This window comes from Neoarius graeffei, chromosome 18 (genome assembly GCF_027579695.1).
Source record: "Neoarius graeffei isolate fNeoGra1 chromosome 18, fNeoGra1.pri, whole genome shotgun sequence".
In the NCBI taxonomy this organism is placed as follows: domain Eukaryota; kingdom Metazoa; phylum Chordata; class Actinopteri; order Siluriformes; family Ariidae; genus Neoarius; species Neoarius graeffei.
The window spans coordinates 59105629-59132273 of record NC_083586.1 but is presented as its reverse complement, the minus strand read 5'-3'; the positions used below and the strand labels follow the sequence as shown (position 1 = coordinate 59132273).

The 26645-nt window shown below is 43.7% G+C and overlaps 1 protein-coding gene across 2 annotated transcripts in view; it reads left to right on the top strand.

Annotated features, from left to right (window-relative positions):
* The window catches only part of rfx1b (regulatory factor X, 1b (influences HLA class II expression)), an 82851-nt gene that overhangs the window by 41700 nt on the left and 14506 nt on the right, over positions 1-26645 (top strand). For both annotated transcript variants that reach the window (XM_060899096.1, XM_060899095.1), the window contains exons 5-15: positions 8004-8080; positions 8179-8524; positions 8700-8881; positions 11945-12064; positions 14518-14645; positions 14742-14860; positions 15143-15246; positions 15332-15483; positions 15594-15691; positions 18972-19121; positions 19265-19473. In XM_060899096.1, the coding sequence (XP_060755079.1) occupies positions 8004-8080; positions 8179-8524; positions 8700-8881; positions 11945-12064; positions 14518-14645; positions 14742-14860; positions 15143-15246; positions 15332-15483; positions 15594-15691; positions 18972-19121; positions 19265-19473 (1685 nt within the window). The remainder of the gene's footprint in view (positions 1-8003; positions 8081-8178; positions 8525-8699; positions 8882-11944; positions 12065-14517; positions 14646-14741; positions 14861-15142; positions 15247-15331; positions 15484-15593; positions 15692-18971; positions 19122-19264; positions 19474-26645) is intronic.

The following is a 26645-nucleotide window of genomic DNA, read 5'->3' as shown; positions in this document are numbered from 1 at the left end:
CTGAATAAGTAGGAACAGTATACATATTGTGCTGAGTACAAGCAGGGACTCTGGCAACTAACTATGACAGCATAACTAAAAGGGGAGAGCCAGAAGGTAGCACAGGCATGAGGGAGCCCCGGGACATAAAGCAGCAGCCACTACACAGTCAACAAACTCGAGTGAGCAAGCGAGTGGGGACTGACAGCATCCATACATCCCAGTTTACCAAAACACTCTATGTCTGAGGATCCTCCAGATCTCCTCCTTTACCTCATAAACACCATTAACAAAAGGCTTGACTAAACAGATATGTTTTCAGCCTAGACTTAAACACTGAGACTGTGTCTGATTCCCGAACATTACTTGGAAGGCTGTTCCATAACTGTGGAGCTTTGTAAGAAAAGGCTCCGCCCCTTGTTGTAGCCTTCATTATACGAGGTACCAGCAGATAGCCTGCACCTTTTGATCTAAGTAGGCGTGGCGGGTCATAGAGGAGCAGAAGTTCGCTAATGCCGCTTTTCCACTACAAACGCGGCTGAGCCGTGCCGTGCCGAGTCGAGCTGAGTCGAGCTGAGTGGGGCTGTTGGAGTTGCATTTCGACTACAACCGCGCTGAACCGTGCTGGCTGGAAGTGGGTGGACACATTGGGTGGAGTTAGCGAAAGTGGGTGGACGTCACGTGATGTCGTTAAGCAGCGCAAACAGTGACATCAGTGACAGTGGCGGAACAAGTCAGAGCCGGGCCGGGGGCGGGGCAAATGACCGGGCCCTTTATTAAAGCTTATCATAACATCATTTTAGGCTACAAAATGTCCGCAACTGCGGTGTTTACCAATTTCAACACTACCGGGTGCAACTATGTTATTTAGTACATCAAGTCCTTCAAACGAACATGTAACTCAGAAACAAAAAACATTAGGATACTGTACATGGCTCATAATAAAACATCAATAGCCTATACTGCGCACATTATTTGAAGGGCATACGAATGAGCGCTCAGAGTGGTGACAGGAAGAGTCAGAAATAAAAGGAGGGCGGTGCAAACCTCACTGAATGCACTGTGTTTACCAATTTCAACACTACGGGGTGCAACTATGTTATTTTGTACATTAAGTCCTTCAAACGAACATGTAACTCAGAAACAAAAAAACATTAGGCGACATACTGTACATGGCTCATAATAAAACATCAATAGCCTACTGCGCGCATTATTTGAAGGGCATACGACGAGCCTTGCGCTCCGCGAACTCGTCCACGATGCTCTGTATGTCACTGATTCAGTGATCTTTTAAGCGGTAGTAAACAATAAACATGGAGGACATGGAGTCGTTAGTGTTGCTGGTCTTGGTGCTGTGGCTTGTTGTCACCGACAACGCGGACAGATACTGGCAAGAGCGTATAGATGAGGCGAGGCGCATAAGGCTTCAGAAATTCTCGTAATTCATAATTATTCTCCTTCCGGGTTTGCGGTGTTTACAGATCCCAGCGCGCTCGCGAGGCGTGTGTGGGCATGTGAGGACACGCCTCCTCACCAATCAGTGCACAGGGGAGTGTCTGCTCACGCCCCCAACCTCAGTCGGCACGGTTTGGCTCGCTTCAGCCCCGCTCCAAAACGGTGCGAGTTTTAGGGGCTAAGCAGGGCTGAAACGAGCTGAGTCGTGCTGGTTTTTGGTAGTCGAAACGCGAGCCGTGTCGGGCTGAAGTGAGCTGAAGCGAGCTGAAGTGAGCTGAAAAAGGGTAGTGGAAAAGGGCCATTTGGTACTGCAGTGCGAGACCATTCAGTGCTTTAAAGGTCAATAGTAGTATTTTATAATCAGTACGAAATCTGATTGGGAGCCAATGCAGTGTGGATAAGACAGGGGTGATGGGGTCATATTTTCTAGTTCTAGTAAGGACTCTTGCTGCTGCATTTTGAACTAACTGGAGCTTGTTTATGCACTTATTGGAACATCCAGACAGTAAGGCATTACAATAATCCAACCTGGAGGTAACGAAAGCATGAACTATTTTTTCCGCATCATGTAGTGACATTAAATTTCTTATCTTTGCAATATTTCTGAGGTGAAAGAAAGCTATCCGGGTGATGTTATCAATGTGAGTTTCGAATGAAAGACTGGGGTCAATAATCACCCCGAGGTCTTTTACTGCTGCACGTGAAGAAACAGAAAGGCCATCCAGAGTCACTGTGGAATCAGAAAACTTACTTCTAGCTACATGTGGTCCGAGTACAAGTACTTCAGTCTTGTTAGAGTTAAGCAGAAGGAAGTTAATAAGCGTCCAGTGTCTGTGATTCACACATTCCTCAATTCTATTAAACTGGTGTCTCTCATCAGGTTTTGCAGAAACATACAACTGTGTGTCATCAGCATAACAGTGGAAACTAATACAATGTTTATGAATAATATCACCCAGAGGCAACATATATATAAAAGCAGTGGACCCAAGACAGAACCTTGTGGAACACCAAACTTTACTTCAGTATGTCTAGAAAAATCACCATTTACATCAACGTACTGATAGCGATCAGTTAAATAAGAGCTGAGCCAGGAGAGGGGAGGGCCGTTCCCTTAACTCCCACAACATTTTCTAGTCTATCCAGAAGAATGGAATGATCAATGGTATCAAATGCTGTGCTAAGGTCAAGCAACACAAGCAGCGAGACACAGCCCTGATCAGACGCCAACAGTAGGTCGTTTACTACTTTAACCAGTGCTGTCTCTGTGCTATGATGAGGTCTAAATCCTGACTGATACATTTCATGGATGTTATTCCTATGTAAATATGAGCATAACTGCTGTGCCACAGCTTTTTCAAGGATTTTGGAGATAAAGGGGAGGTTTGATATCGGCCGATAATTGGACAGCTGACAGGGATCAAGGTCAGGATTTTTAATCAGGGGTTTGATAACTGCTAGTTTAAAGGATTTGGGTACATAGCCAATCGTAAGAGAGGAATTTATTATTTTTAGAAGCGGTTCAATTACTTCAGGTATTATCTGTTTGAATAGACGTGTAGGTAAGGGATCTAGTACACAAGTTGAGGCTTTTGATGTCGAGATTAATGAAAGTAATTCAATTTCTCTCAGGGGAGTAAAACATTCTAATTGCTGATCTGATACAGTTATATTGTTAACTACAGGGTCACTTACATTGTCTGACCTTAAATTAGTAGTTTGAATTTTTTGTCGGATATTCTCAATTTTGTCATTTAAAAAAATCATGAAGTCGTTGCTACTACATACTGCAGGTGTGCATGTGTCTATAGTGGACTTATTCCTGGTTAATTTTGCTACAGTATTAAATAGGAATCTAGGATTATTTTTGTTATCTTCTATTAGGGAGGAGAGATATGTTGATCTCGCAGCACTAAGAGCTTTTCTATACTTCAGGAAGCTCTCCTTCCACGCTAATTTGAACGCTCCCAATTTTGTTTGGCGCCATTTACGTTCCGATTTTCGAGTGGTCTGTTTTAATGTGCGAGAGTCATCATTATACCAGGGTGCTAATTTTTTCTCTCCTTTTAAGAGGAGCTATATTATCTAAGGTATAGACCCTTTTCAGTCACGTGACCTTCGTAAACGCAACCGCCATTTTGGACATGTAGTGGACTTCGGCTCGAATCAGTTTGAATGCAAGGAAGGCGACAAACGAAAAACATAAAAGAAAAAGGAGCGAGATGCAGAAAACACCTTCACTATCCAGCGACGTAGGGCATTTACAGGGCGAGCAGAGGGAGAGGTATTTGCAAAAATTGAGGTTAGCAGGCTTAGAGAACGACGTTTACCTGCTTCCACCAGGATTGTTCACTGACGTACGGAAGTACACGAAGCCCTCGTCTTTACCTGACTTCGGCCCACATGATCTGTATACCTATGTCGTTAAAAACCCATCGCCATACACATACACGCCAACGTCTGAGGTTCCGGAGCGCACTCCGGCTTGCTCCAGGAGTGCTCTGGCCGAGGTTCCGGCGCGCGCTCCGGCTTTACTGGATTTACTAGTTTACTGTAATTATGATCCGGCAGCTATTTACACTGGATCCAGTGTAAATAGCTGCTGGAGCCAACGTCCGAGAATTAAGCAGCGCGCTCTGGCTTGCTCCCGGAGTGCTCCGGCTTGCTCGCCCTCAAATTAAGCAGTGCGGTCTGGCTTGCTCGCCCTCAAATTAAGCAGCGCGCTCCGGCTTGCTCCGGAGCAAGCCGCTTAATTTGAGGGCGAGCAAGCCGGAGCGAGCTCCGGAACCTCGGCCGGAGCACTCCGGGAGCAAGCCGGAGCACTCCGGGAGCAAGCCGGAGCGCGCTGCTTAATTCTCGGACGTTGGCTCCGGCAGCTATTTACACTGGATCCGGTGTAAATAGCTGCCGGATCATAATTACAGTAAACTAGTAAATCCAGTAAAGGAAAAACTTGAGACTGAAAGGTTTTAACAGTCATCCAAATGACTGAACGTAAACATTGCTACAGTAACATACCAGCTATGATGTTGTTGACATTAGCTAGTCAACAATAGCTACTACAGAAGAAGAAAGAGGTTACAATGGGTTATTTTAGCCTGTTTGGTTACACACTCGCCGCCACAGAATGTTAACAGCAATGTAATGCCTTTTCTGGCTAATTTTATTCGTCTTACCTCCAACAAAGTGGTCACTACACAAGCGCTGGTATGCCGAGGGCTGCCAATCTGTTTATGGCCGCTATCCATCTTCTCCGTCGGGATCCGATAAAATGATAACCCTTGCCTTGTGTGTTGATGGTTACTACATCCAGGTGCACAACAATATAGTGGCATGATGGAAGTCTTGCTGAAAATAAACACTTTCTTTGCTGGTGTTCCTCAATGCTGGCTGTGGTAAACTACTGGTAGTACACATCCAAAATGGCGGCCGCGTTTGTCGTGACGTCACGTGAAAAGGGTCCATAGTGGAACGTTGACTCTAAGCATTCAGTTGCCTGATCAAGTTCTGCAGGGGCTGACAGTGACCCAATCAAAGTTGATAACTCTGGGAGATCATTTATAAAGCTCTGTGCAGTAGTTGACGTGAATGTACGTTTAATACAGTAGCGTGGTGAGGTGCATATATTATTACTCAGACATATTTTGAATGAGATGAGATCATGATCTGAGAGAACTTCAGACTGGAAGTGTGACTATATAGAGATCTTGCAGTCACGTGACCGGAAAGTACACAGCCGCCATCTTGTCAGTAAAAAACGCCGCTGAATACTGCTGCACTCGTGTACAAAATGGATCAATTTCAACCGACAGACTACACGGCTCATTTTTCTAATGAACAGATAACTAGATATATGTCTAAAATAAACGACCTACAGATTAGTGACCCTTATGGCTTACCGGACGTAGTTTTCACGACCGTGTCAGTGGATATTGAACTGCCAGAGGTGGAATACCCAGATGTGTATAATTACCTCATTAACTTTCCCTCGCTGTTCAGTGGTGAAGCACTGCGTGCTTATAAATCTCTGCACAGTTATCTTTACAGAAATTCAGGATTTGTCAGCCACCCTCAGATGTGGCATCTTGTAAACAAGAAAATAACAATCCTCATTGGACGGGTAAGTCACTTAAGTATTACTAGTACTGATACTAGATATATCAGTAGTACCTAGTATAGCACTGACCAGCCGAATATAGAATAGAATAGGGTAATTCCAGCTGTAATTCCAAATCGTCCGTCTTGTTTACCATGGATCTGGCGTTGGAGAGGTAGAGGCTTGGCAGTGGAGATTTGAGTGGCTGTTTTCTGAGCTTAGTCAACAGGCCGGCTCTGCAGCCTCGCTTTTGCTTCCGCTCCCGACGCCGCCTCCTTCGCCTGCCAGACCCGATAACAATCCGCGGAGACCCCGCTGGTCTCGCTATCTCGTCCGGAATGTTGTGCATGCGATGGAAATCGCTACAAACCGTCATTTTCTGCTGGAAACAATGTCCAGTAAGTCCATACGGTTGTAGTGGATATTGAAGTCCGGTACAGACGAACAACACGCAAAAACACACACACAAAACACAAAAAACGTGCACAGGTAGGGAGAGCTTGTAGCCACAGCCGTTGTAGTAGAATTGTATATAGTAGGGTTTTCCAGAAGAAAAGGTAGAAGTAGAAGTAGAAGGCGGAAATATGGCGTTTGACCGACAAGATGGCGTCTGTTACAATCTGGACCGGCTGTGACGTCACATGCAAGATCTCTATAATTTCTACGTTTAACCTGAATGTTAGTATTAGATCGAGGGTGTGACCACCATTATGGGTCGGTCCTATGACATTCTGATTAATCCCTACTGAATCTAAAATGGACACAAACGCTGTTTTCAAAGGGTCTTCTGGGTTATCGAAGTGAATATTAAAATCTCCGACAACTAAAGCTTTATCTAAGGAAATAACCGGGTCTGGGGCGGCACGGTGGCGTGGTGGTTGGCGCTGTCGCCTCACAGCAAGAAGGTTCTGGGTTCGAGCCCCGGGGCCGGCGAGGGCCTTTCTGTGTGGAGTTTGCATGTTCTCCCCGTGTCCGCGTGGGTTTCCTCCGGGTGCTCCGGTTTCCCCCACAGTCCAAAGACATGCAGGTTAGGTTAACTGGTGACTCTAAATTGAGCGTAGGTGTGAATGTGAGTGTGAATGGTTGTCTGTGTCTATGTGTCAGCCCTGTGATGACCTGGCGACTTGTCCAGGGTGTACCCCGCCTTTCGCCCGTAGTCAGCTGGGATAGGCTCCAGCTTGCCTGCGACCCTGTAGAAGGATAAAGCGGCTAGAGATGATGAGATGAGATGAGATAACCGGGTCTGAGATAAAATCTGCAAATTCAGAAAGAAACTCAGAATATGGCCCCGGGGTCCTGTAAATAATAAGCAACGTAATTAACTGGGTAGATCTATTTTTCGAGGCTACATACATTGAGTATGAAGAACTTCAAATGTATTAAATTTATAACCAGGTTTTTGTGTTACACCTGGATAATCGTTATAAATAACCGCGACGCCTCCTCCTCTGCCAGTTAGACGAGGCTGGTGTATATAACTGTATCCAGGAGGACTCGCTTCATTTAATGCTATATATTCATTTGGCTTAATCCATGTTTCTGTTAAACACAGTACATTAAACTCCTGATCAGTAATGAGTTCATTAACCATTAGCGCTTTAGATGTAAGAGATCTCATATTTAATAGCCCCACCTTTAGATCAAAGGTGCTGGCAGCGGCTGTACAGTCAGTATGATCTAATTTTATATTGATTAGGTTACTGGAACAAACTCTGAGTATTTCTACCTTTTTGTTGAGCTCGGGGAACAGACACAGTCTCGATGTAGTGGACCCTGCGTGACGACTCTGTGCAGCTAGCAGACAGTCGGTTTAGCCTGTTCGTCTGCTCCCTGGCCTTGGCTCTGGATTGTCAGAAATTAACTAGGCCTGTTCTGAGACTATGACCTATGCTGCAGGAAATGAGAGCAGCACCTTCCCGAGTGGGATGGATACCGTCCCGCCCTAACAGGCCAGCAGTGCACTCAAAATTAGCCCAATTATCTATTTATAGTGGAGTGAACAGGAAGCCATTTGGGATTTGGTCTAATGTACAGATGGTAGATCACTAGTAGGAAGTGTAATATCAAAAGAAGTCAGCGCCTAAAGTCCTAGTACAGTGTGTGTGTGTATGTAGTGTCTGTTCCTTTGAGCAAGTCCCTGAAGTGAATCAGTTTAATTGAATCACTGAGACAAATCAATCATGTTTGTTTGTTTGTTTGTTTGTTTTTCGTTTTCACATTCACACCAAAACATGTAAAGTCGTACTCAATTGTGTGATCGACAGCATGTTTCATCATGTTTTAACACCCCCTGTGAACAGTGAATGAAGCAAATCAAACATTGTAACTGTTTGATTCACTTTGAATGATTCACTTTGAATGATTCACTTCAAGTGAGTCATAATGATGTTCATTACTAAAACAGAAAAGGAGATGCGTTTCAGTGATTCATAAACAGTGTCGTGTGTGTGTGTGTGTGTGTGTGTGTGTGTAGATCTCTCAAGTAGGGCATGTCTACTCCAGCCAGGTTCAGTATGCGGACGGAGACGGCAACTACAACAACACGCCCATGTGAGAGAGACACTTTTTCGTTCGTCTTCCTGTTAGCCAATCAGACACCTGATGATAAATTATCTCATTCTGTCATTCTGTACGGTTCTTTATCTCAGCCGCTCCAGCACATACCCGTTCACAGAGTCCTCCCTCTATGACCAGGCCACGCCCTCTGGCCCGTACTACGATGATCCACCCACAACCGGGTCACAGGTCTCCACCCCCGTGACTTCGCAGCCGGTTTCCGTGACTACAGGATTCTCTACAGGTGGTGGTAGTGGGGTGACTGTGGTATCGGGGGCATCTTCTTCAGGCGGGACTGGAGGCGGAGCTGGGGGTGGGGGTGGGGCTGGGAGTGTGGCCAGCGGAGGAGGGGCTGGGGGTTACGTGGTTCCAGGAAGCTACATGATGGGAAGCGGAGGCCAGAATTACACGCATAACATACGCGCCTCGCCGGCTACTGTGAGTACACGCCGATTAATAAAGCGATAAATATGAATGTAAGCTAAAAAAGGATTTCTTTTGTTTCCTCAGATTAAGGTTTGAGTTAGAGCTAGATTTAGATGGCGGTATCGTAGTAATTAAAGATGCGTTAATAATTATGTTAATGGCATGTCCTCACAATGTGTGTGTGAAGGTGCAATGGCTGTTGGATAACTATGAGAAGGCGGAGGGTGTGAGTCTGCCGCGCTGCACGCTGTACTATCACTACCTGCTGCACTGTCAGGAGGCCAAACTCGAGCCCGTCAACGCCGCCTCCTTCGGCAAACTCATCCGCTCCATGTTCGTTGGCTTGCGGACACGCCGACTCGGCACCAGGTATACGCATACACACACACACACACACACACACACACACGCGATGTACGTCACACTAAACACAGAGTTGCAAGAAAGAAACAATTCTTGAGTTACAGTAGGAATCGTTTGCTGCGAGACTAAAAACGAACGAGCCATGAGTGCCGTAATTGCTGAATAAATCAACGTCTGCAAAACCCACTGTAGCTTGTATTGGTGGATCACTGACACTCTGAGGCTTGTGAAGATTAAGTACCAGGAGAAGCCGTGGCCTAATGGTTAGAGAAGCAGCTTTGGGACTGAAAGGTTGCTGCTGGTTTGATTCCCTGGACTAGCAGGAATGGCTGAAGTGCCCTTAAAGCCTCGGTCACAACCGGCCGTACGTGCTCCTACGGCTGGTCTACGGGCAAAAAACGCAAGAAACTCACGGAGGGCGCGCATGTGACGTGCTGATTTTCGAGCCGTAGACTGGCCGCAGACCGGCCGCAGAGGTTCTTTGTCATGTCAAACAAACTCTACGGGCGCTTACGTTTTTTTCAGGTTGCAAGACAAACTTGCGGCCAACGCGCGTCTTTCTCCATGAACAAAAAAAACGCAGCGATTTGGGAAACGCCAAAAATCGCACGGCCAAAAAATCGTACGTCCGGTTGTGACCTAGGCTTAAGTGAGGCACCTAACCGCTAACTACCTACCCTAGGTATGTCAGGGTCTTGTTGTAAATCGTTCTGGATATGAGCGTCTGCTAAATGCCTGTAATTAATAAAACCCAGAGCTCGAAATTAACTTTTAAACCCACTTGGCCGGGGGGGGGGCGCGAGTGGAGGTAAATTTCCACTTGCCCCCCAATATTATCACCTGCCCCCTATTTTGTGAGTACAAATTTTTTTAAATTTTTATTTATTTATTTATTTATTTATTTATTTTTTAGGAAAACCATAGAATAGTTGTGAATTGCAACATAAAATGAAGATCACACATTGAGTTGAAGTTTGGTTATTGATTAAGTTTATTATTAAGTTTGGTTATTGGTTACTTTTTACTTGTAACGGACAATAACAGTTTTATCCAAAATAGTTTTTCCTGCCTTAATCAGTTTATTTCCATTTCACATGCATGCAGCTATTGTAAAGTTCAGCGTGTTTGTGTAGAACTCTCTCTCAGACTGTAGGCTCATTACTCCATAATGTAGAAATCATAAAACAGAAATCTATAACACAGTTTGTATGAAGAAAACAATAGGGTGCCAATACTTTTGAACAGTACTGTGTTTGAGAATATTTATAAATCTTTTTTTTTTTTTTTTTTTTTTTTATCATCCACCTCTAGGTTTAAAAAAAAAAACCACGGTGCGTCATGACAGACAGGATAATGTTTGAGTTTAAAATTATTGTTTAGTGCAGCCTTTCTCAACCGGGGTGCCGTCTGGCTTCGTTAGGGGTGCCATCAAAAAATTATATATTCTAACATTAAAATAAATAAAATGAATTAAAATTCAAAAAAACGATAGTTACACTAATGCAGATCATTGCCGCCTCATGCATCATCAAAATTTGTCTCACGGCCCCCTTTCCCATGTCACAGTGTTGAGAAACACTGGTTTAGTGTGTAGGTTGTGGGTGTTTTCATACAGATCTGGCAACCTGTAACTGAATCAGTGCAGCCGTTTCTCATGATGCAGCGCTGGGTTGGGTTTTTTTTTTTTTTTTTAAACCGAGAGGTGGATGATTATATATAAAACAAAACCCTGATATATAAATATTTTGCACAGGACTGTGTTCCTCTGATAACAGAAACAAAGCTCCAGCTCTCTCTGCTCTTAATCTGTTCTGTTCTTTCAGGATTTATCGCACATGTCGCTCCTTATTAAGGTGTTTTTTTTTTTGTTTGTTTTTTTTTTATGCCCGAGTTGTTTGAAACCAATCTGGGTTTTCTGTGTCGAATCAGGAAGCGGCTTCACCTGTACGAAAATCAAACACTTTCATGAAGGAGCTAACTCGAATGCAAGCAGAAAAAAAAATTAAACCGAGATTCTTAAGCAAACTCTTCCATCCTCACTTCCGACTTTGTTTTTGTAAAATACATTTTAAATACGATCGTGAATTTCTCTGGAGTTTTCAGGCTGAGCTCCTCTCCTCGTATTCTTTAACCGCTCATTTCCTCGTTGTTCTTGAAGCATTTGCTTCTATTTGTTAGCATTTTTCTTGATAGCGGGGAGACGGTGATGCCTTTTATCTATTTCTCTGATTGAACAAACAAAAACAGTGGAAAAATTAACCATATTGAAGACAGATTAAGCTGCTTGCGTGAAAGACAGTGTCTGTCTGACCCCAGCTGTAATTATCATGTGATGCGTGACGTCATGCACAAGGGGTCTATAAACAGTATGTGTACCATACTACACCAGCGGGGGGGATATAAAATAACTTGCGAAGCAGTAAATGAAACCGAGACAAAGAAAACAGCCAAGACGTAATGGTGGACATGTAGTGAGGGACGCTTTTAGGAACTGAAATAAAAGATCAAAAAGCCTAATTTTTGTGGTGCTAGTTCGTAATACATGCTCATTCCAACTTGCCTGGTTGGGCATGTCGGGGACATATCCCACTTGCCCCGGGCAATCTGGCAGCCCTTAATGTCGAGCCCCGATACCAGGATATTTCAGCCTAAAAACCAAGGTTGCTTCTGTCAGAAGGTTAGGACATGGCCCTAAATGTTTTACACATTAGACAGTGATCCCAAGCAAACTTTACAGCCTGTGGATTTGATCCCTACGGAAAAACTGTGCTCTGATTCGACGAGGATGTCCATATGCACAAACTTGGACTGTAAAGGATTATGAAATGTGCATTACGGCGAATCCAGGATTCTCCAAACTGGTTGAGGGGGTGGGGGGAGGGAGATGTTCACCATGTGTTTAAGGTAAATATGCCATTTGTATAATATAGGGTGCCAATAATTTATGGAGTTCCTTGGATGGGAAAAGTACTTGCCTTGTTCTGTGTTTTCATCCTCATATACAGGTGTGTGAGAGAATCCCTTTGTTTAAACTATCCTCTATGCGAAACCCAATTTTGTGCGTTTCAGAGGGAACTCGAAGTACCACTACTACGGCCTTCGGATCAAGAGCAGCTCCCCCCTGCACCGACTCATGGAGGACCAGCAACACCTGGCCATGAGACAACAGCCCTTTTCGCATAAGCACAGGTGTGTGTGTGTGTGTGTGTGTGTGTGTGTGTGTGTATATTTATAGATAACGAATATAAAGAGAGAACTGTAGTTGATACCAGTAAACAGATCTGTATAGAAATACATGTCGCTGTGTCCATGCCTGAGGAACTCTTATTGGCACGCCATAAACCGATGAACAAGTTACTAGTATAATTTAAGCTCCACCTTTCCACCCGTCTGTATGAATAAGTCATTTTAACTTTAAACACCAGTGTGATGTGATTTTTGTTTGGAACGTACACTACCGGGCGGCACGGTGGTGTAGTGGTTAGCGCTGTCGCCTCATAGCAAGAAGGTCCTGGGTTCGAGCCCCGTGGCCGGCGAGGGCCTTTCTGTGTGGAGTTTGCATGTTCTCCCCGTGTCCGCGTGGGTTTCCTCCGGGTGCTCCGGTTTCCCCCACAGTCCAAAGACATGCAGGTTAGGTTAACTGGTGACTCTAAATTGAGCGTAGGTGTGAATGTGAGTGTGAATGGTTGTCTGTGTCTATGTGTCAGCCCTGTGATGACCTGGCGACTTGTCCAGGGTGTACCCTGCCTTTCGCCCGTAGTCAGCTGGGATAGGCTCCAGCTTGCCTGCGACCCTGTAGAACAGGATAAAGCGGCTAGAGATAATGAGATGTACACTACCGTTCAAAAGTTTGGGGTCACCCAGACAATTTTGTGTTTTCCATGAAAAGTCACTTTTATTTCCCACCATAAGTTGTAAAATGAATAGAAAATATAGTCGAGACATTTTTCTGGCCATTTTGAGCATTTAATCGACCCCACAAATGTGATGCTCCAGAAACTCAATCTGCTCAAAGGAAGTTCAGTTTTATAGCTTCTCTAAAGAGCTCAACTGTTTTCAGCTGTGCTAACATGATTGTACAAGGGTTTTCTAATCATCCATTAGCCTTCTGAGGCAATGAGCAAACACATTGTACCATTAGAACACTGGAGTGAGAGTTGCTGGAAATGGGCCTCTATACACCTATGGAGATATTGCACCAAAAACCAGACGTTTGCAGCTAGAATAGTCATTTACCACATTAGCAATGTATAGAGTGGATTTCTGATTAGTTTAAAGTCATCTTCATTGAAAAGAACAGTGCTTTTCTTTCAAAAATAAGGACATTTCAAAGTGACCCCAAACTTTTGAACGGTAGTGTAATAACCCATCGACGAGCTAACTTTAATTAGCCATCTCCATTTTTCGCCACTGTGAACAACAAGCGGCATCAAGAAAAATAATCGCAAGGTAAATTCCTTTGTAAGTGCAACTCAGGAGGCAACAGTTTCCTCCAACGGTGTTTTATTTATTTTATTTTATTTTTAAAGAAAGAAGAGACCACAGGTCGGTAAGTCGATGACGGATGTTCAGCGTCGGTTGTTGAAAGTTAAAACGGACACCAGACGAATCAGAACGATTGATTCAGAAATTAATCGGTTTCCAAATCGAACAGTTTGAATCTTTAATGCTGACTGCTAGCCTGGCAAGCCAGACTAAATGTGAATATTTAGTCTGGCCTCGCTCGTAGACATTTCCGAAGGGTGTGGGAGGAACAAACCGCTGTCTTTCAAACTGTCTCTGTGCGTATAGGCCAACGCTCTGACCAATCAGCGCAACAGTGACTGTGATGTAGTCAGAGCGACAGAAAGCAGTGGGGGAGGCCTTGAAATAAATAATTTTTCAAAATGCGTATTAATTAATAAACAGGTTCTAGATATTAAGAAGTTTGGAGATAATGACCACAAGTTTGGAGTCTGTACCACATACACTCTTTTTTTTTTTTTTTTTTCAAGTGTTTTTCAAGGGTTTGCTTAAACTGTTTTTGAGAGTTTTTATTTAGTGGTGTTTGGTGAAATAATTTCCCTTAAATTTAAAATAACGGGAAAATAAGAAACAATCAAAAAGTAATGTTTCAGAGCTGTTTATTAATTCTTCGTACTGCACAAACTAGCCCCATCCTTTTGGCTACGAGCGGAGCCAGCTGGTAGATCAGACTTTTGCCATAGCCGGTCGGCAAACCAGCGAAAACGTCCTTCTTGAAAAGGAATGAGCGGAGAGCCTCTTCCTGCTCATGTTTCAACGAAAACTCCAAGTCTAATTCTTCTAAAACTGATTCCAAAGCGGAGTCAAACGCGCGCTGTTCACTAGCCGTAGCCATCTTTCCTGTTGCGCTTTCTCCAGCGTCGCGCAGCTTTGTCGTCACTCCTGCAAAAGCCCGCCCAAAGAATCCAAACAAAAACCTTGCGTTGTGATTGGCGGGCACGATTTGATGCCCGGGGTGTTTTTGTTTATATGGTGCGAGGCTAGACCCACTCGCTAGGCAAAATATATTTTTGGCCGCTAGGCGGTTGGGTCTAGTTTACTAGGCTAGCTGACTGCTGAAATGTGGATTACTTGTTTTGTTTTGATTTGAGTTGAATTGTTTGTTTTTTCCCTCGTAGGATAAGACCAGTGCAGAAGGTTGAGGGAATGACCAATGGGATGGCGCTGGGGGTGGGGCAAGGGGCAGGCCAGGGGTTGGGACTGTTTGACATCAGCTCTCAGATCCAGCAATATCAGCAGTTTTTGGGTAAACACACGCACACGTTTCTCTTACTATCCTTATGAGGACATTCCACTGACATCATTATTAATCTTTTATATAATCTCTCTCTCCCTCTCTCAGATACGTCTCGCTCTCTGCCTGAGTTTCCCGAGATCGATCTCCAGGGAAAGGCCCTGCCCGAAGGGATTCTTCCGGAAAATATCCGAGCCTTCCAGCAGCTCTATCGGGAACACTGTGAGGTAAAGGTCTTGGTTTGAATTGTCACATGACCTGACGGCTTCTGTCGATAACTTTCTAGCTCGTCACCTAAGGTCTACTTGTTAGCGAAGATGAATTAGCAACCGATCTACAAAAATATCAAAAACTGAAAATCAAATATATGAAAAAACACGTCGGATCCCGAATGCAGTGATGTGGTTTTGGGTTTAAATGCTGCTCGGTGAAATATAAGTACCTTTTTGAAGTATATGGTTACTAAGGCAACAGCCTCCACGATGGAACGTAATGTGTGTGTGTTTCAGGCGATAGTGGACGTGATGGTGAACCTGCAGTTTCCTCTGGTCGAGACTCTGTGGAAAAGCTTCTGGAGATTCAGTGAGGGCCAGACCAACGAAGCACTCGACCTGTGAGTGTCGCCTGTCACACGCACTCCCGCGTACACACACACACACACACTTTACTTCGTAACTTTAACATTCTGCTTGTTCTAGTCACAGCGAATCAGAGAAGCGACTGCCGAAAGCGTGCCTGGTTCTGCTGTGCCAGTACGATCCGGTTCTGCAGTGGAGTCGCAACTGTGACAACACGCTCTACCAGACCCTCGTGGAGATCCTCATCCCTGAAGTCCTCACACCTATACCCAGTGAGTCACAGCTCTACACACGACACCAGGCTCTAGTGGAGATCTGATCCTGGTACTCACACCAATACCCGACACACTTCGGCTCGTAACGGCGTGACGTTTGTTCTCAGGTGCCTTAACACAAGCCATCCGTAACTGTGCCAAGAGTTTAGAGAACTGGCTCACCAGTGCCATGATGAACGTTCCGGAGGAGATGGTCCGCATTAAGGTCTCACGCACTAGAATATGGATGCACATGTACACATACAGTTGTGTTCAAAATAATAGCAGTGTGTTTAAAAACGTGAGTAAAGCTCAAAATCCTTATAATAGTTTTTATTTCCATGCATTGGGAACACTGCACATTATATTCTACATCAAAACATGAAGAAAAATGTATGAATATTTTAATTACTTTACAGAAAATGAAGAAAAATGAACATTGGGCTGTTCAAAAAAATAGCAGTGTCTGCATTTTTCATTACAAACTCCAAATATTTACTGTATAAACTGAAAAAATCTTAAGGATTTAGTATTCCTGTGAATCACTAAACTAATATTTAGTTGTATAACCACGGTTTCTGAGAACTTCTGGCACCTGTGAACAGGTATTCCAGCCCAGGATGATTTGACAACATTCCACAATTCCTCTGCATTTCTTGGTTTTGCCTCAGGAACAGCATTTTTGACGTCACCCCACAAGTTTTCTATCGGATTAAGGTCCGGGGATTGGGCTGGCCACTCCATAACTTTCATTTTGTTGGTCTTGAACCCTGATGCTGCTCGCTTACTGGTGTGTTTGGGGTCGTTGTCTTGTTGAAACACCCATTTCAAGGGCATTTCCTCTTCAGCATAAGGCAACATGACCTCTTCAAGTATTTATGCCGCTTTTCCACTACAAACGCGGCTGAGCCGTGCCGTGCTGAGTTGGGCTGAGTGGGGCTATTGAAGTTGCATTTCGACTACAACCGCGCTGGCTGGAAGTGGGTGAATACATTGGGTGGAATTAGCGAAAGTGGGTGGACGTCACGTGATGTCGTTAAGCGGCGCAAACAGTGACATCAGTGACCTTTTAAGCGGTAGTCTCACGACCCGGATAGTAAACAATAAACATGGAGGACCTGGAGTCGTTAGTGTTGCTGGTCTTGGTGCTGTGGCTTGTTGTCACCGACAACGCCAACAGATACTGGCAAGAGTGTATAGATGAGGCGAGGCGCATAAGGCTTCAGAAATTCTCGTAATTATTCTCCTTCCGGGTTTGCGGTGTTTACAGATCCCAGCGTGCTCGCGGGGCGTGTGTGGGCATGTGAGGACACTCCTCCTCACCAATCAGTGCACAGGGGAGTGTCTGCTCACGCCCCCAGCCTCACTCGGCTCGGTTTGGCTCGCTTCAGCCCCACTCCAAAACCGTGCGAGTTTTGGGGGCTAAGCAGGGCTGAAGTGAGCTGAGTCGTGCTGTAATGAGGTAGTCGAAACGCGAGCCGTGTCGGGCTGAAGCGAGCTGAAAAAGGGTAGTGGAAAAGGGCCAATAGATGTATGCAAACTGATCCATGATCCCTGGTATGCGATAAATGGGCCCAACATCACAGTAAGAGAAACATCCCCATATCATGATGCTTGCACCACCATGCTTCACTGTCTTCAGAGTGTACTGCGGCTTGAATTCAGTGTTTGGGGGTCGTCTGAAAAACCGTCTGCGGCTCTTGGACCCAAAAAGAACAATTTTACTTTCATCAGTCCACAAAATGTTTTTCCATTTCTCTTTAGGCCAGTCGATGTGTTCTTTGGCAAATTGTATCCTCTTCAGCACGTCTTTTTTTTTTTAATAGTGGAACTTTGCGGGAGCTTCTTGCCGATAGATTAGCTTCACACAGGCGTCTTCTAATTGTCACAGTACTCACAGGTAACCTCAGACCGTCTTTGATCACCCTGGAGCTGATCATTCAGTGCGTTTACATGCACATAGAGAAAATCGAATTTCTGCCGTTGCTCGACTGAAATCGAAGTTCAAAATGCCATGTATACACCTTAATTCGGCTGAAATTGAACCGAACTTGATTTCTCGGAATCGAGCTACACGACCTAGATTATGCGATTTCTGCCGAGCTACTTGGTGCATGTATACCCTATTGAGCTACGTATTCGAGCTACTTACTTCAGCACTGCCCCTTCCGGAAGTGACGAGACCACAAGCGGGAAACACAACAGCCTCGGTCGGCATGACAACGGCATGAATCTTTTTCTTTTTGTGGCATTGTTTGCACTGTTAAAATTTAGCTCACTTACTGTATCACCAAATACATCTGTACAGCTGTTGCATAGCTGTGAATTGTGTACATAAACAAGTCACTGTATTTGTGTGTGTGTGTATGTATAGATGTCCAACATTTGAAGAATGTCAATAAAAACAAAACAATTGAACTTTTTGTGTGTTTATTAAGACACAAGTTAAATTGTAAGCAAAAAATATATATTTTTTTGTAAGCAAAAAATGGACTTTAGAAAAATATACAATTGTGCAAAATAAGTTGTCTTACAAAACAGTGGTCTGCGCCGGACAGTTTGTAGCCATACAGTCTATTAGAGCAAGCCTAACAGCTTGAACACAGAACTGCCAGTGTTGCCAGATTGGGGGGTTTTAAGTGCTTTTTGGCGGATTTGAACATGTTTTGGGCTGGAATATGTCAGCAGTATCTGGCAACAGTATAGCTCTTCTTCATGACGACAACCGGAAGTGCACCAACACGATGGGGCGTGTAGCGCCACGTGTGGCTCGGGTGCACAATGCACCTTGCACACTAGCCCGATTTCACTTGTGCATGTAGGATTGGATTTCTCTGGCACCCCTGCTGGGACCCTTTGCTCGATTACCGACAGTAGCTCGATTTGGACGTGCATGTAAACGTACTGATTGGCTGAGTCTTTGCCATTCTGGCTATTCTTCGATCCATTCGAATGGTAGTCTTCTGTTTTCTTCCACGTCTCTCTGCTGTCCATTTTAAAGCACTGGAGATCGTTTTAGCCGAGCAGCCCATCATTTTCTGCACTTCTTTACAGTATACGTTTTACCTCTCCAATCAACGTTTTAATCAAAGCACGCTGTTCTTCTGAACAATGTCTGGAACGACCCATGTTTCTCAGGTTTTCAGAGAGAAATGGATGTACAACATGTGCTGGCTTCATCCTTAAATTAGGGCCACCTGACTGACATCTGTTTTTTTCACAGAATGATCGATCTCACTAATTAAACTCCACACTGCTATTATTTTGAACACGCCCCTTTCACTTAATTATTCGATTACACAGACTCAGGAGCATGCATATCATGAATGTTGGGTCTGTTGGTTTTCTATGACTCTACTACACCTACTGGTAAATTATTTGCCATGTAGTAATATAATTTCCACCAAAAACAGTGATTGATCTGGTTAGTCGTGTTGGACTGCTATTATTTTGAACACAAGTGTACGTGACAGCACAACACTAAATGGTGTGTGCGTGCCCTGTAGGTGGTGTGTGCAGGAGCGTTTGCGCAGACGTTGCGCAGATACACATCTCTGAATCACCTGGCTCAGGCGGCCAGAGCCGTACTGCAGAACTCGGCCCAGATCACACAAATGCTCAACGACCTGAACCGAGTGGACTTCAACAACGTACAGGTTAAACAAACAAACAAACCCCACACACAGTCAGACACGTTTCAAGTCCATTTTTCTGGCATTTTTTTTTACGTAATTCTGAGCTTAGAGATGTTTATCTGGATGATGAAGGAACACATTCAGTCTTGCGTGTGTGAGAGCAGGAGCAGGCGTCGTGGGTGTGTGCGTGCGAGGAGCGCACGGTGCAGCGGATCGAGCAGGACTTTAAGATGACGCTGCAGCAGCAGAAGTCTCTGGAGCAGTGGGCCGTGTGGCTGGACAGCGTCGTCACACACGTCCTCAAACCCTACACGTCCAGCCCGTCCTTCACCAAAGCCGCCAAGCTCTTCCTGCTCAAGTGGAGCTTCTACAGGTCAGCACACACACACACACACACGGCCTGGAAACACTTTAGTTGTAATTAGCATTTAGAAACCAGGCATGGCCGATTTCACGATTATCGCAGAGACGCCTACTAGTACGGATTGGCCGTATTTTGTACGGAAAAGTTACGTAAATACGATGTTACGGCAAACAGTGTTATTCTGTACGGAATTATTATAAAGTCTTAAAAAATTCCAGTGAGTTGTTTTTAAATGTCCAAGCGACTTTTTCAATCCATGCGCGATTCACGGCTATTTATTTTTACGACAACCGCACGTGCTGTGTGTGACATGCGCAGATTCCGCACATTTGTTCGTGCTATTTTCGATATGGTAGAATGGCCGTGCGTTACACCCAGTGTTGGGCACGTTACTTTCAAAAAGTAATTAGTTATAGTTACTAGTTACTTTTCCCAAAAAGTAACTGAGTTAGTAACGGAGTTACTTTGTCATAAAAGTAACTAATTACCAGGGAAAGTAATTATTCCGTTACATTTTGTTCCCCCTCAAAAAAAATCAAATTCAATTAGTGTAATCATAATAAAAGTGAATGTTAAATGTGTTTAATGACTGAAATGGACACTTAACAGAACCAATTAGTAACGTTATCTACACTATATTAATATTTTTGTGGGACAATGTGAGATAAGACATCTATCAAATGTAATATATTTTTGTAGTTATTAAAATTATGTTACTAATTACTGGCCACTGACGAGGACAAACGCTTTGTTCCTCGGCATAATGTGCATTGCACGTAGACACTCTTGCCTTTTATTTCAAGTAATGAAAAGTAATGGCTGTATTTCCAATGTGAAAGCGCAGTGCTGGGCTGACCGCTCGCCATCGCTGTGTCTTCCGATTGAAAGAGCGCGTAGTAGTGCAGTAGGCGTGGCCTACCTACGTATGTTGTCCAAATCTACTCTGATTGGCTTACTGTGCCGTTGTCTCGCGTCTCCCCGCCCCACACGAAAGCAGAGGAAAGAAAGGCTGAACGAGCAGCGTGCCAGATTAAAACAGCTTTAATAAAGTAACGCATAGTATTTTATTGTAAGTAACGGGAACGGTGTTATAACGATGTAAAAAGTAATTAGTTAGATTACTCGTTACTAAAAAAAGTAACGCCGTTAGTAACGCCGTTTATTTCTAACGCCGTTATTCCCATCACTGGTTACACCCAGTCAAAAGGGCAATGGATACGCGCACTGCAAACTGTGTAGAACTGACATTAACATCACTCATGGTGGTTGCGATGACTGCATGTCAACTACAAAAAAAAAAAAAACATATGGAGTATGCTGAAATGGCGAGTCAGGCGGAAAGTAAATCTGGGGGTATCCAGCAGTTTTTTACAAAATCTGTGGATGAAAAGACACGGAACGTGACCCGTGCTGAAGCGGTGATGGTTGACCTATGCTTGGAGTTGAACTTGCCAATTAGTGCCATGAAATGTGAGTTAACCTTATTCAGTTTCTTTTTACACGTCTGATTTTTATTCACTGAAATATCAAACACTGGCTGTACTTCTTTAATTCAAAGTCTTTTCAGTGTTGCAAGTGCAAATGTACATGTAGTCTGATCAAAAACAGAATTTTATGATTAGTGCTGTTGGGATTGTGGCAAAATATTGATCATTCCACTGTTTTAAATACAATTATAAATGTCATTTTATTCAATGTCTCTTCTGAAGCATTATGCTGGAGTATTTATATATTGGGACATTAAGAGAACAATGTCGGACTCTCTTTGGCATGAAATAAGAAATTTTTTAAAATTTTATTAGAATCCGTTAACAGGTAGAACATTTTGCCAGGCAATATAATATAATACTTTTGAGGAGTTACATTCAATACCAATGATTGGTAGTCAACCGTAATGTCTGCAAACAGGGAACACTATTGTATTTAAGTACAACCCCGATTCCAAAAAAGTTGGGACAAAGTACAAATTGTAAATAAAAACGGAATGCAATGATGTGGAAGTTTCAAAATTCCATATTTTATTCAGAATAGAACATAGATGACATATCAAATGTTTAAACTGAGAAAATGTATCATTTAAAGAGAAAAATTAGGTGATTTTAAATTTCATGACAACAACACATCTCAAAAAAGTTGGGACAAGGCCATGTTTCCCACTGTGAGACATCCCCTTTTCTCTTTACAACAGTCTGTAAACGTCTGGGGACTGAGGAGACAAGTTGCTCAAGTTTAGGGATAGGAATGTTAACCCATTCTTGTCTAATGTAGGATTCTAGTTGCTCAACTGTCTTAGGTCTTTTTTGTCGTATCTTCCGTTTTATGCTGCGCCAAATGTTTTCTATGGGTGAAAGATCTGGACTGCAGGCTGGCCAGTTCAGTACCCGGACCCTTCTTCTACGCAGCCATGACGCTGTAATTGATGCAGTATGTGGTTTGGCATTGTCATGTTGGAAAATGCAAGGTCTTCCCTGAAAGAGACGTCGTCTGGATGGGAGCATATGTTGCTCTAGAACCTGGATATACCTTTCAGCATTGATGGTGTCTTTCCAGATGTGTAAGCTGCCCATGCCACACGCACTAATGCAACCCCATACCATCAGAGATGCAGGCTTCTGAACTGAGCGCTGATAACAACTTGGGTCGTCCTTCTCCTCTTTAGTCCGAATGACACGGCGTCCCTGATTTCCATAAAGAACTTCAAATCTTGATTCGTCTGACCACAGAACAGTTTTCCACTTTGCCACAGTCCATTTTAAATGAGCCTTGGCCCAGAGAAGACGTCTGCGCTTCTGGATCATGTTTAGATACGGCTTCTTCTTTGAACTATAGAGTTTTAGCTGGCAACGGCGGATGGCACGGTGAATTGTGTTCACAGATAATGTTCTCTGGAAATATTCCTGAGCCCATTTTGTGATTTCCAATACAGAAGCATGCCTGTATGTGATGCAGTGCCGTCTAAGGGCCCGAAGATCACGGGCACCCAGTATGGTTTTCCGGCCTTGACCCTTACGCACGGAGATTCTTCCAGATTCTCTGAATCTTTTGATGATATTATGCACTGTAGATGATGATATGTTCAAACTCTTTGCAATTTTACACTGTCGAACTCCTTTCTGATATTGCTCCACTATTTGTCGGCGCAGAATTAGGGGGATTGGTGATCCTCTTCCCATCTTTACTTCTGAGAGCCGCTGCCACTCCAAGATGCTCTTTTTATACCCAGTCATGTTAATGACCTATTGCCAATTGACCTAATGAGTTGCAATTTGGTCCTCCAGCTGTTCCTTTTTTGTACCTTTAACTTTTCCAGCCTCTTATTGCCCCTGTCCCAACTTTTTTGAGATGTGTTGCTGTCATGAAATTTCAAATGAGCCAATATTTGGCATGAAATTTCAAAATGTCTCACTTTCGACATTTGATATGTTGTCTATGTTCTATTGTGAATACAATATCAGTTTTTGAGATTTGTAAATTATTGCATTCCGTTTTTATTTACAATTTGTACTCTGTCCCAACTTTTTTGGAATCGGGGTTATAAGTAAGTAATTTATTTGTATAGCACATTTAAAACCAAAGTGCTTCACAGTAAAATAGTAAGAAAAATAAAATAGAATAAAATAAATTAAAGAAATAAATACAAAATATACAGAAATATACAGGTACCAGTACTGACAGATGAGACAGAGCAAACAAGACAGGAAAGAAACAACAGCACAGCAATACAACAATACATACAGTAATAGGGTCTCCATCCCAGAATCCCACAATTTCAAAGGTCATTGAAGGCAAGTCTAAACAGGTGTGTTTTGAGAGAGGTTTTAAACACTGACACCTCAGATGCAGATCTCAGTTCCTGTGGTAGACTATTCCAGAGACGTGGGGCATAGACACTAACGCTACGTTCACACTGCGAGGCTTAATGCTCAATTCCGATTTTTTTGTGAAATCCGATTTTTTTGTGAGGTCGTTCACATTAACAAATATATGCGACTTGTATGTGATCCTCAGTATGAACAAAAAGCGACCTAAAAGTGTTCCGCATGCGCATTGCAGGATACGACGACGTCACACGCAGTGAGCATGGCCAGTGTTTACGGAAGTAAAACCGCCCGGTTGCGGTATGACCCATCCAATCTAGCTTGAATAGCTGCATCCCCCCAAATGGAAATCAGCTCCCTAACCTCTGCGTCCTTCCATTGAGAAGATTCAGAACCTTCACAACCCGAAGCGTCCCTCGCATTGATGTCATGCGCAGGGGCGCAGATACGTTTTTTGAACTGGGGGGGGACAAAAAACTGGGGGGGACAAAGCTGCCAGCAAACCAACCCCAACCCCGATATGCCTGTCAAACTCGTTGTGGGTTACCATAGCAACCAAGCTCGAGCTCGCAACCTGTGCAGTCTGCGCAGCTCAACCAACCGAATATCAGTCTTTGTTTTGTTTTATGCGAGTTGTTGCAACTATGTATACACTGCTGTGCACCTCAATAAACTGAATGGTAATTAGTCTTTTGATTTTTCCGTGAGGTTTGCCTTATGCAAAGAAAGACAGCATAGACGTTTTTTCCTCCCTATAAGTGGGGGGGACCGAGCGAGGTGAATTTAAATCTGGGTGGGACGAGTCCCCCCCTCTATCTGCGCCCGTGATTATGCGCCATGTTGTTGTAACTTTTTTTGAGAGACCCGCCGCCTACTTCAGCGCAGAATAGTGACGTTTGTGGCTTGTTGATGACGTGTAAGTCGGATGAATGCGACCTGGCGGTTCAGACTGAAGTCGCATATGAAAAGATCGGATAGGAATCGGAATTAGGACCACATATCCAAACGGCCTGGGTCGGATTTGAAAAAATAGGATCTGTGTCGTTCATATTGTCAATAAAAGATCGGATACAGGTCACATATGGGCGAAAAGATCGGATTTCAGTCACTTCAGCCTGCAGTGTGAACGTAGCCTAAAGGCCCTGTCCCCTTTCATGGAAAGCCGTGCACGTGGGACCATCAGCTGTCCCTGGGATGCAGATCTCAGTGACCGTAAAGGGACATATGGACTTAACATGTCCACTATATATGTTGGAGCACGTCCATGTAATGCTTTAAAAACTGTCAGTGCTACTTTGTACTGGATTCTAAACTTCACAGGGAGCCAATGTAGGTCCGCCAATATGGGTGTGATGTGATCTCTTTTCCTGGCTCCAGTAAGTAGCCTGGCTGCTGCGTTTTGGACTAGCTGTAAACGTGCAAGAGATGATTCACAAATGCCAGTGTAAAGTGCATTACAATAGTCCAGTCTTGAGGTAATAAAAGCATGTATGAGTTTCTCAAGATCTGGTACAGTTAAAAAAGATTTTAACTTGGCTATGGACCTAAGCTGAAAAAAGCTGCCCTTTACAACAGCATTTATCTGCTTATCAGATTTTAGCTCCGAGTCAAATAGAACACCAAGATTTCTGACTAGGGGTTTGCTAAAAGCACTTAGAGGGCAAAGAAAGATGTGATATATTGTATGCTCTAGAAATTTGTTGAGTGGAAATTCAGTTGAGATGGCTGCTCGCGTTTTGTTTATTCAATTCACACAAAACAGTTCTTTTTAATAATTTAAATGTTAAACATATTGGTATATACAGCTCTTATAATGGAAATGCGCATAAATTAATGTTACTGAAAGTCATTCCAAAATACTGAAAAATGTTTCAAGAATACTGAAATTCAAAATGGCGGCATGGTGGTGTAGTGGTTAGCGCTGTCGCCTCACAGCAAGAAGGTCCTGGGTTCGAGCCCCGGGGCCGGCGAGGGCCTTTCTGTGCGGAGTTTGCATGTTCTCCCCGTGTCCGCGTGGGTTTCCTCCGGGTGCTCCGGTTTCCCCCACAGTCCAAAGACATGCAGGTTAGGTTAACGGGTGACTCTAAATTGAGTGTAGGTGTGAATGTGAGTGTGAATGGTTGTCTGTGTCTATGTGTCAGCCCTGTGATGACCTGGCGACTTGTCCAGGGTGTACCCCGCCTTTCGCCCGTAGTCAGCTGGGATGGGCTCCAGCTTGCCTGCGACCCTGTAGAAGGATAAAGCGGCTAGAGATAATGAGATGAGATGAGATGAAATTCAAAATTTGGGGTAGGCATCTCTGTTACTGGCACCCTTCAACAGAGGTGGACAGTAACAAAGTACATTTACTTGAGTATTACTGTTTTTGGAAACTCATAACTTTAACTTCACTCCATTTGAAAGACAAATATCGTCCTCTTCACGCCACGACATTTCTATCAAGCTCCTCGTTACTCGTTACTATGAAGCGGCTTTGAAAGTGGATGCTTTTTTCTGTCCTTTTCTAAAACCTGATTGCTTTTTTCCCAGCTGACACTGAGACAGCCGATCAGTAATCACTAGGGTCACGTCACGTCCATAGACTGGATAAAATCAAGTTCAGTAATTTCTCAACACCATTATTTAACACGATCGGTTGATGGCAGAATGGAAGGAGGCGGTTCTTCTGGAGAACGCATGCGCTCATGGCTTTACCTAGAACCCATGTTTCAGTTTTCTGAAAGGAATAAAGATTAATTTTGTTTTAAATGTTTGCCGAAACGAACCACATCACGGCCTACAAAAACTCGCCATCCGACCTGCGGAAACATATTGAGGCCCGTAAACATTTTGTTCCAAGAGAAAGCTTGTAATGAATTGTCTGTGCTTTTAGAGCGAGCGATAACATTGCAAACGTAGCTATGCAGTCTGGCTAGTCAAATGACTTTCTATGGATTTGCCCGCCAAATTGCTGTCACCTTGTCCACGCGATAACGTTTACAAACAGCTAGTTAACTTGGACGCTGTTAGTTAGCATGTAAAAATGAAGTTACGCTAATATGAATAACGTTAACTTATCTGAAGTCCTTTCAGAAATGTGTTTTAGCATAATCTTGCCAAATAAACAGAATGTAGAAATTGTTCTTTTCTAGTAGCGTTAGCTACCCAATATGATTGAGTTTGAAAAGAGTTTGCTAGCATGTCAGGTGGAGTTTCACTGACTAGCTAGCTTAACGTTAAACCGCCATGATGCACAGCACGCGTTCATTTTGTGAATTCACATTTCTGTCTTTGGTAACGGTGTTAGGTTTTGTAAGAGCTGTGGTGATAATACAACGACGCGTTGACAGAAAATGTACTTTTAATACTTAAGTATTTTTAAAA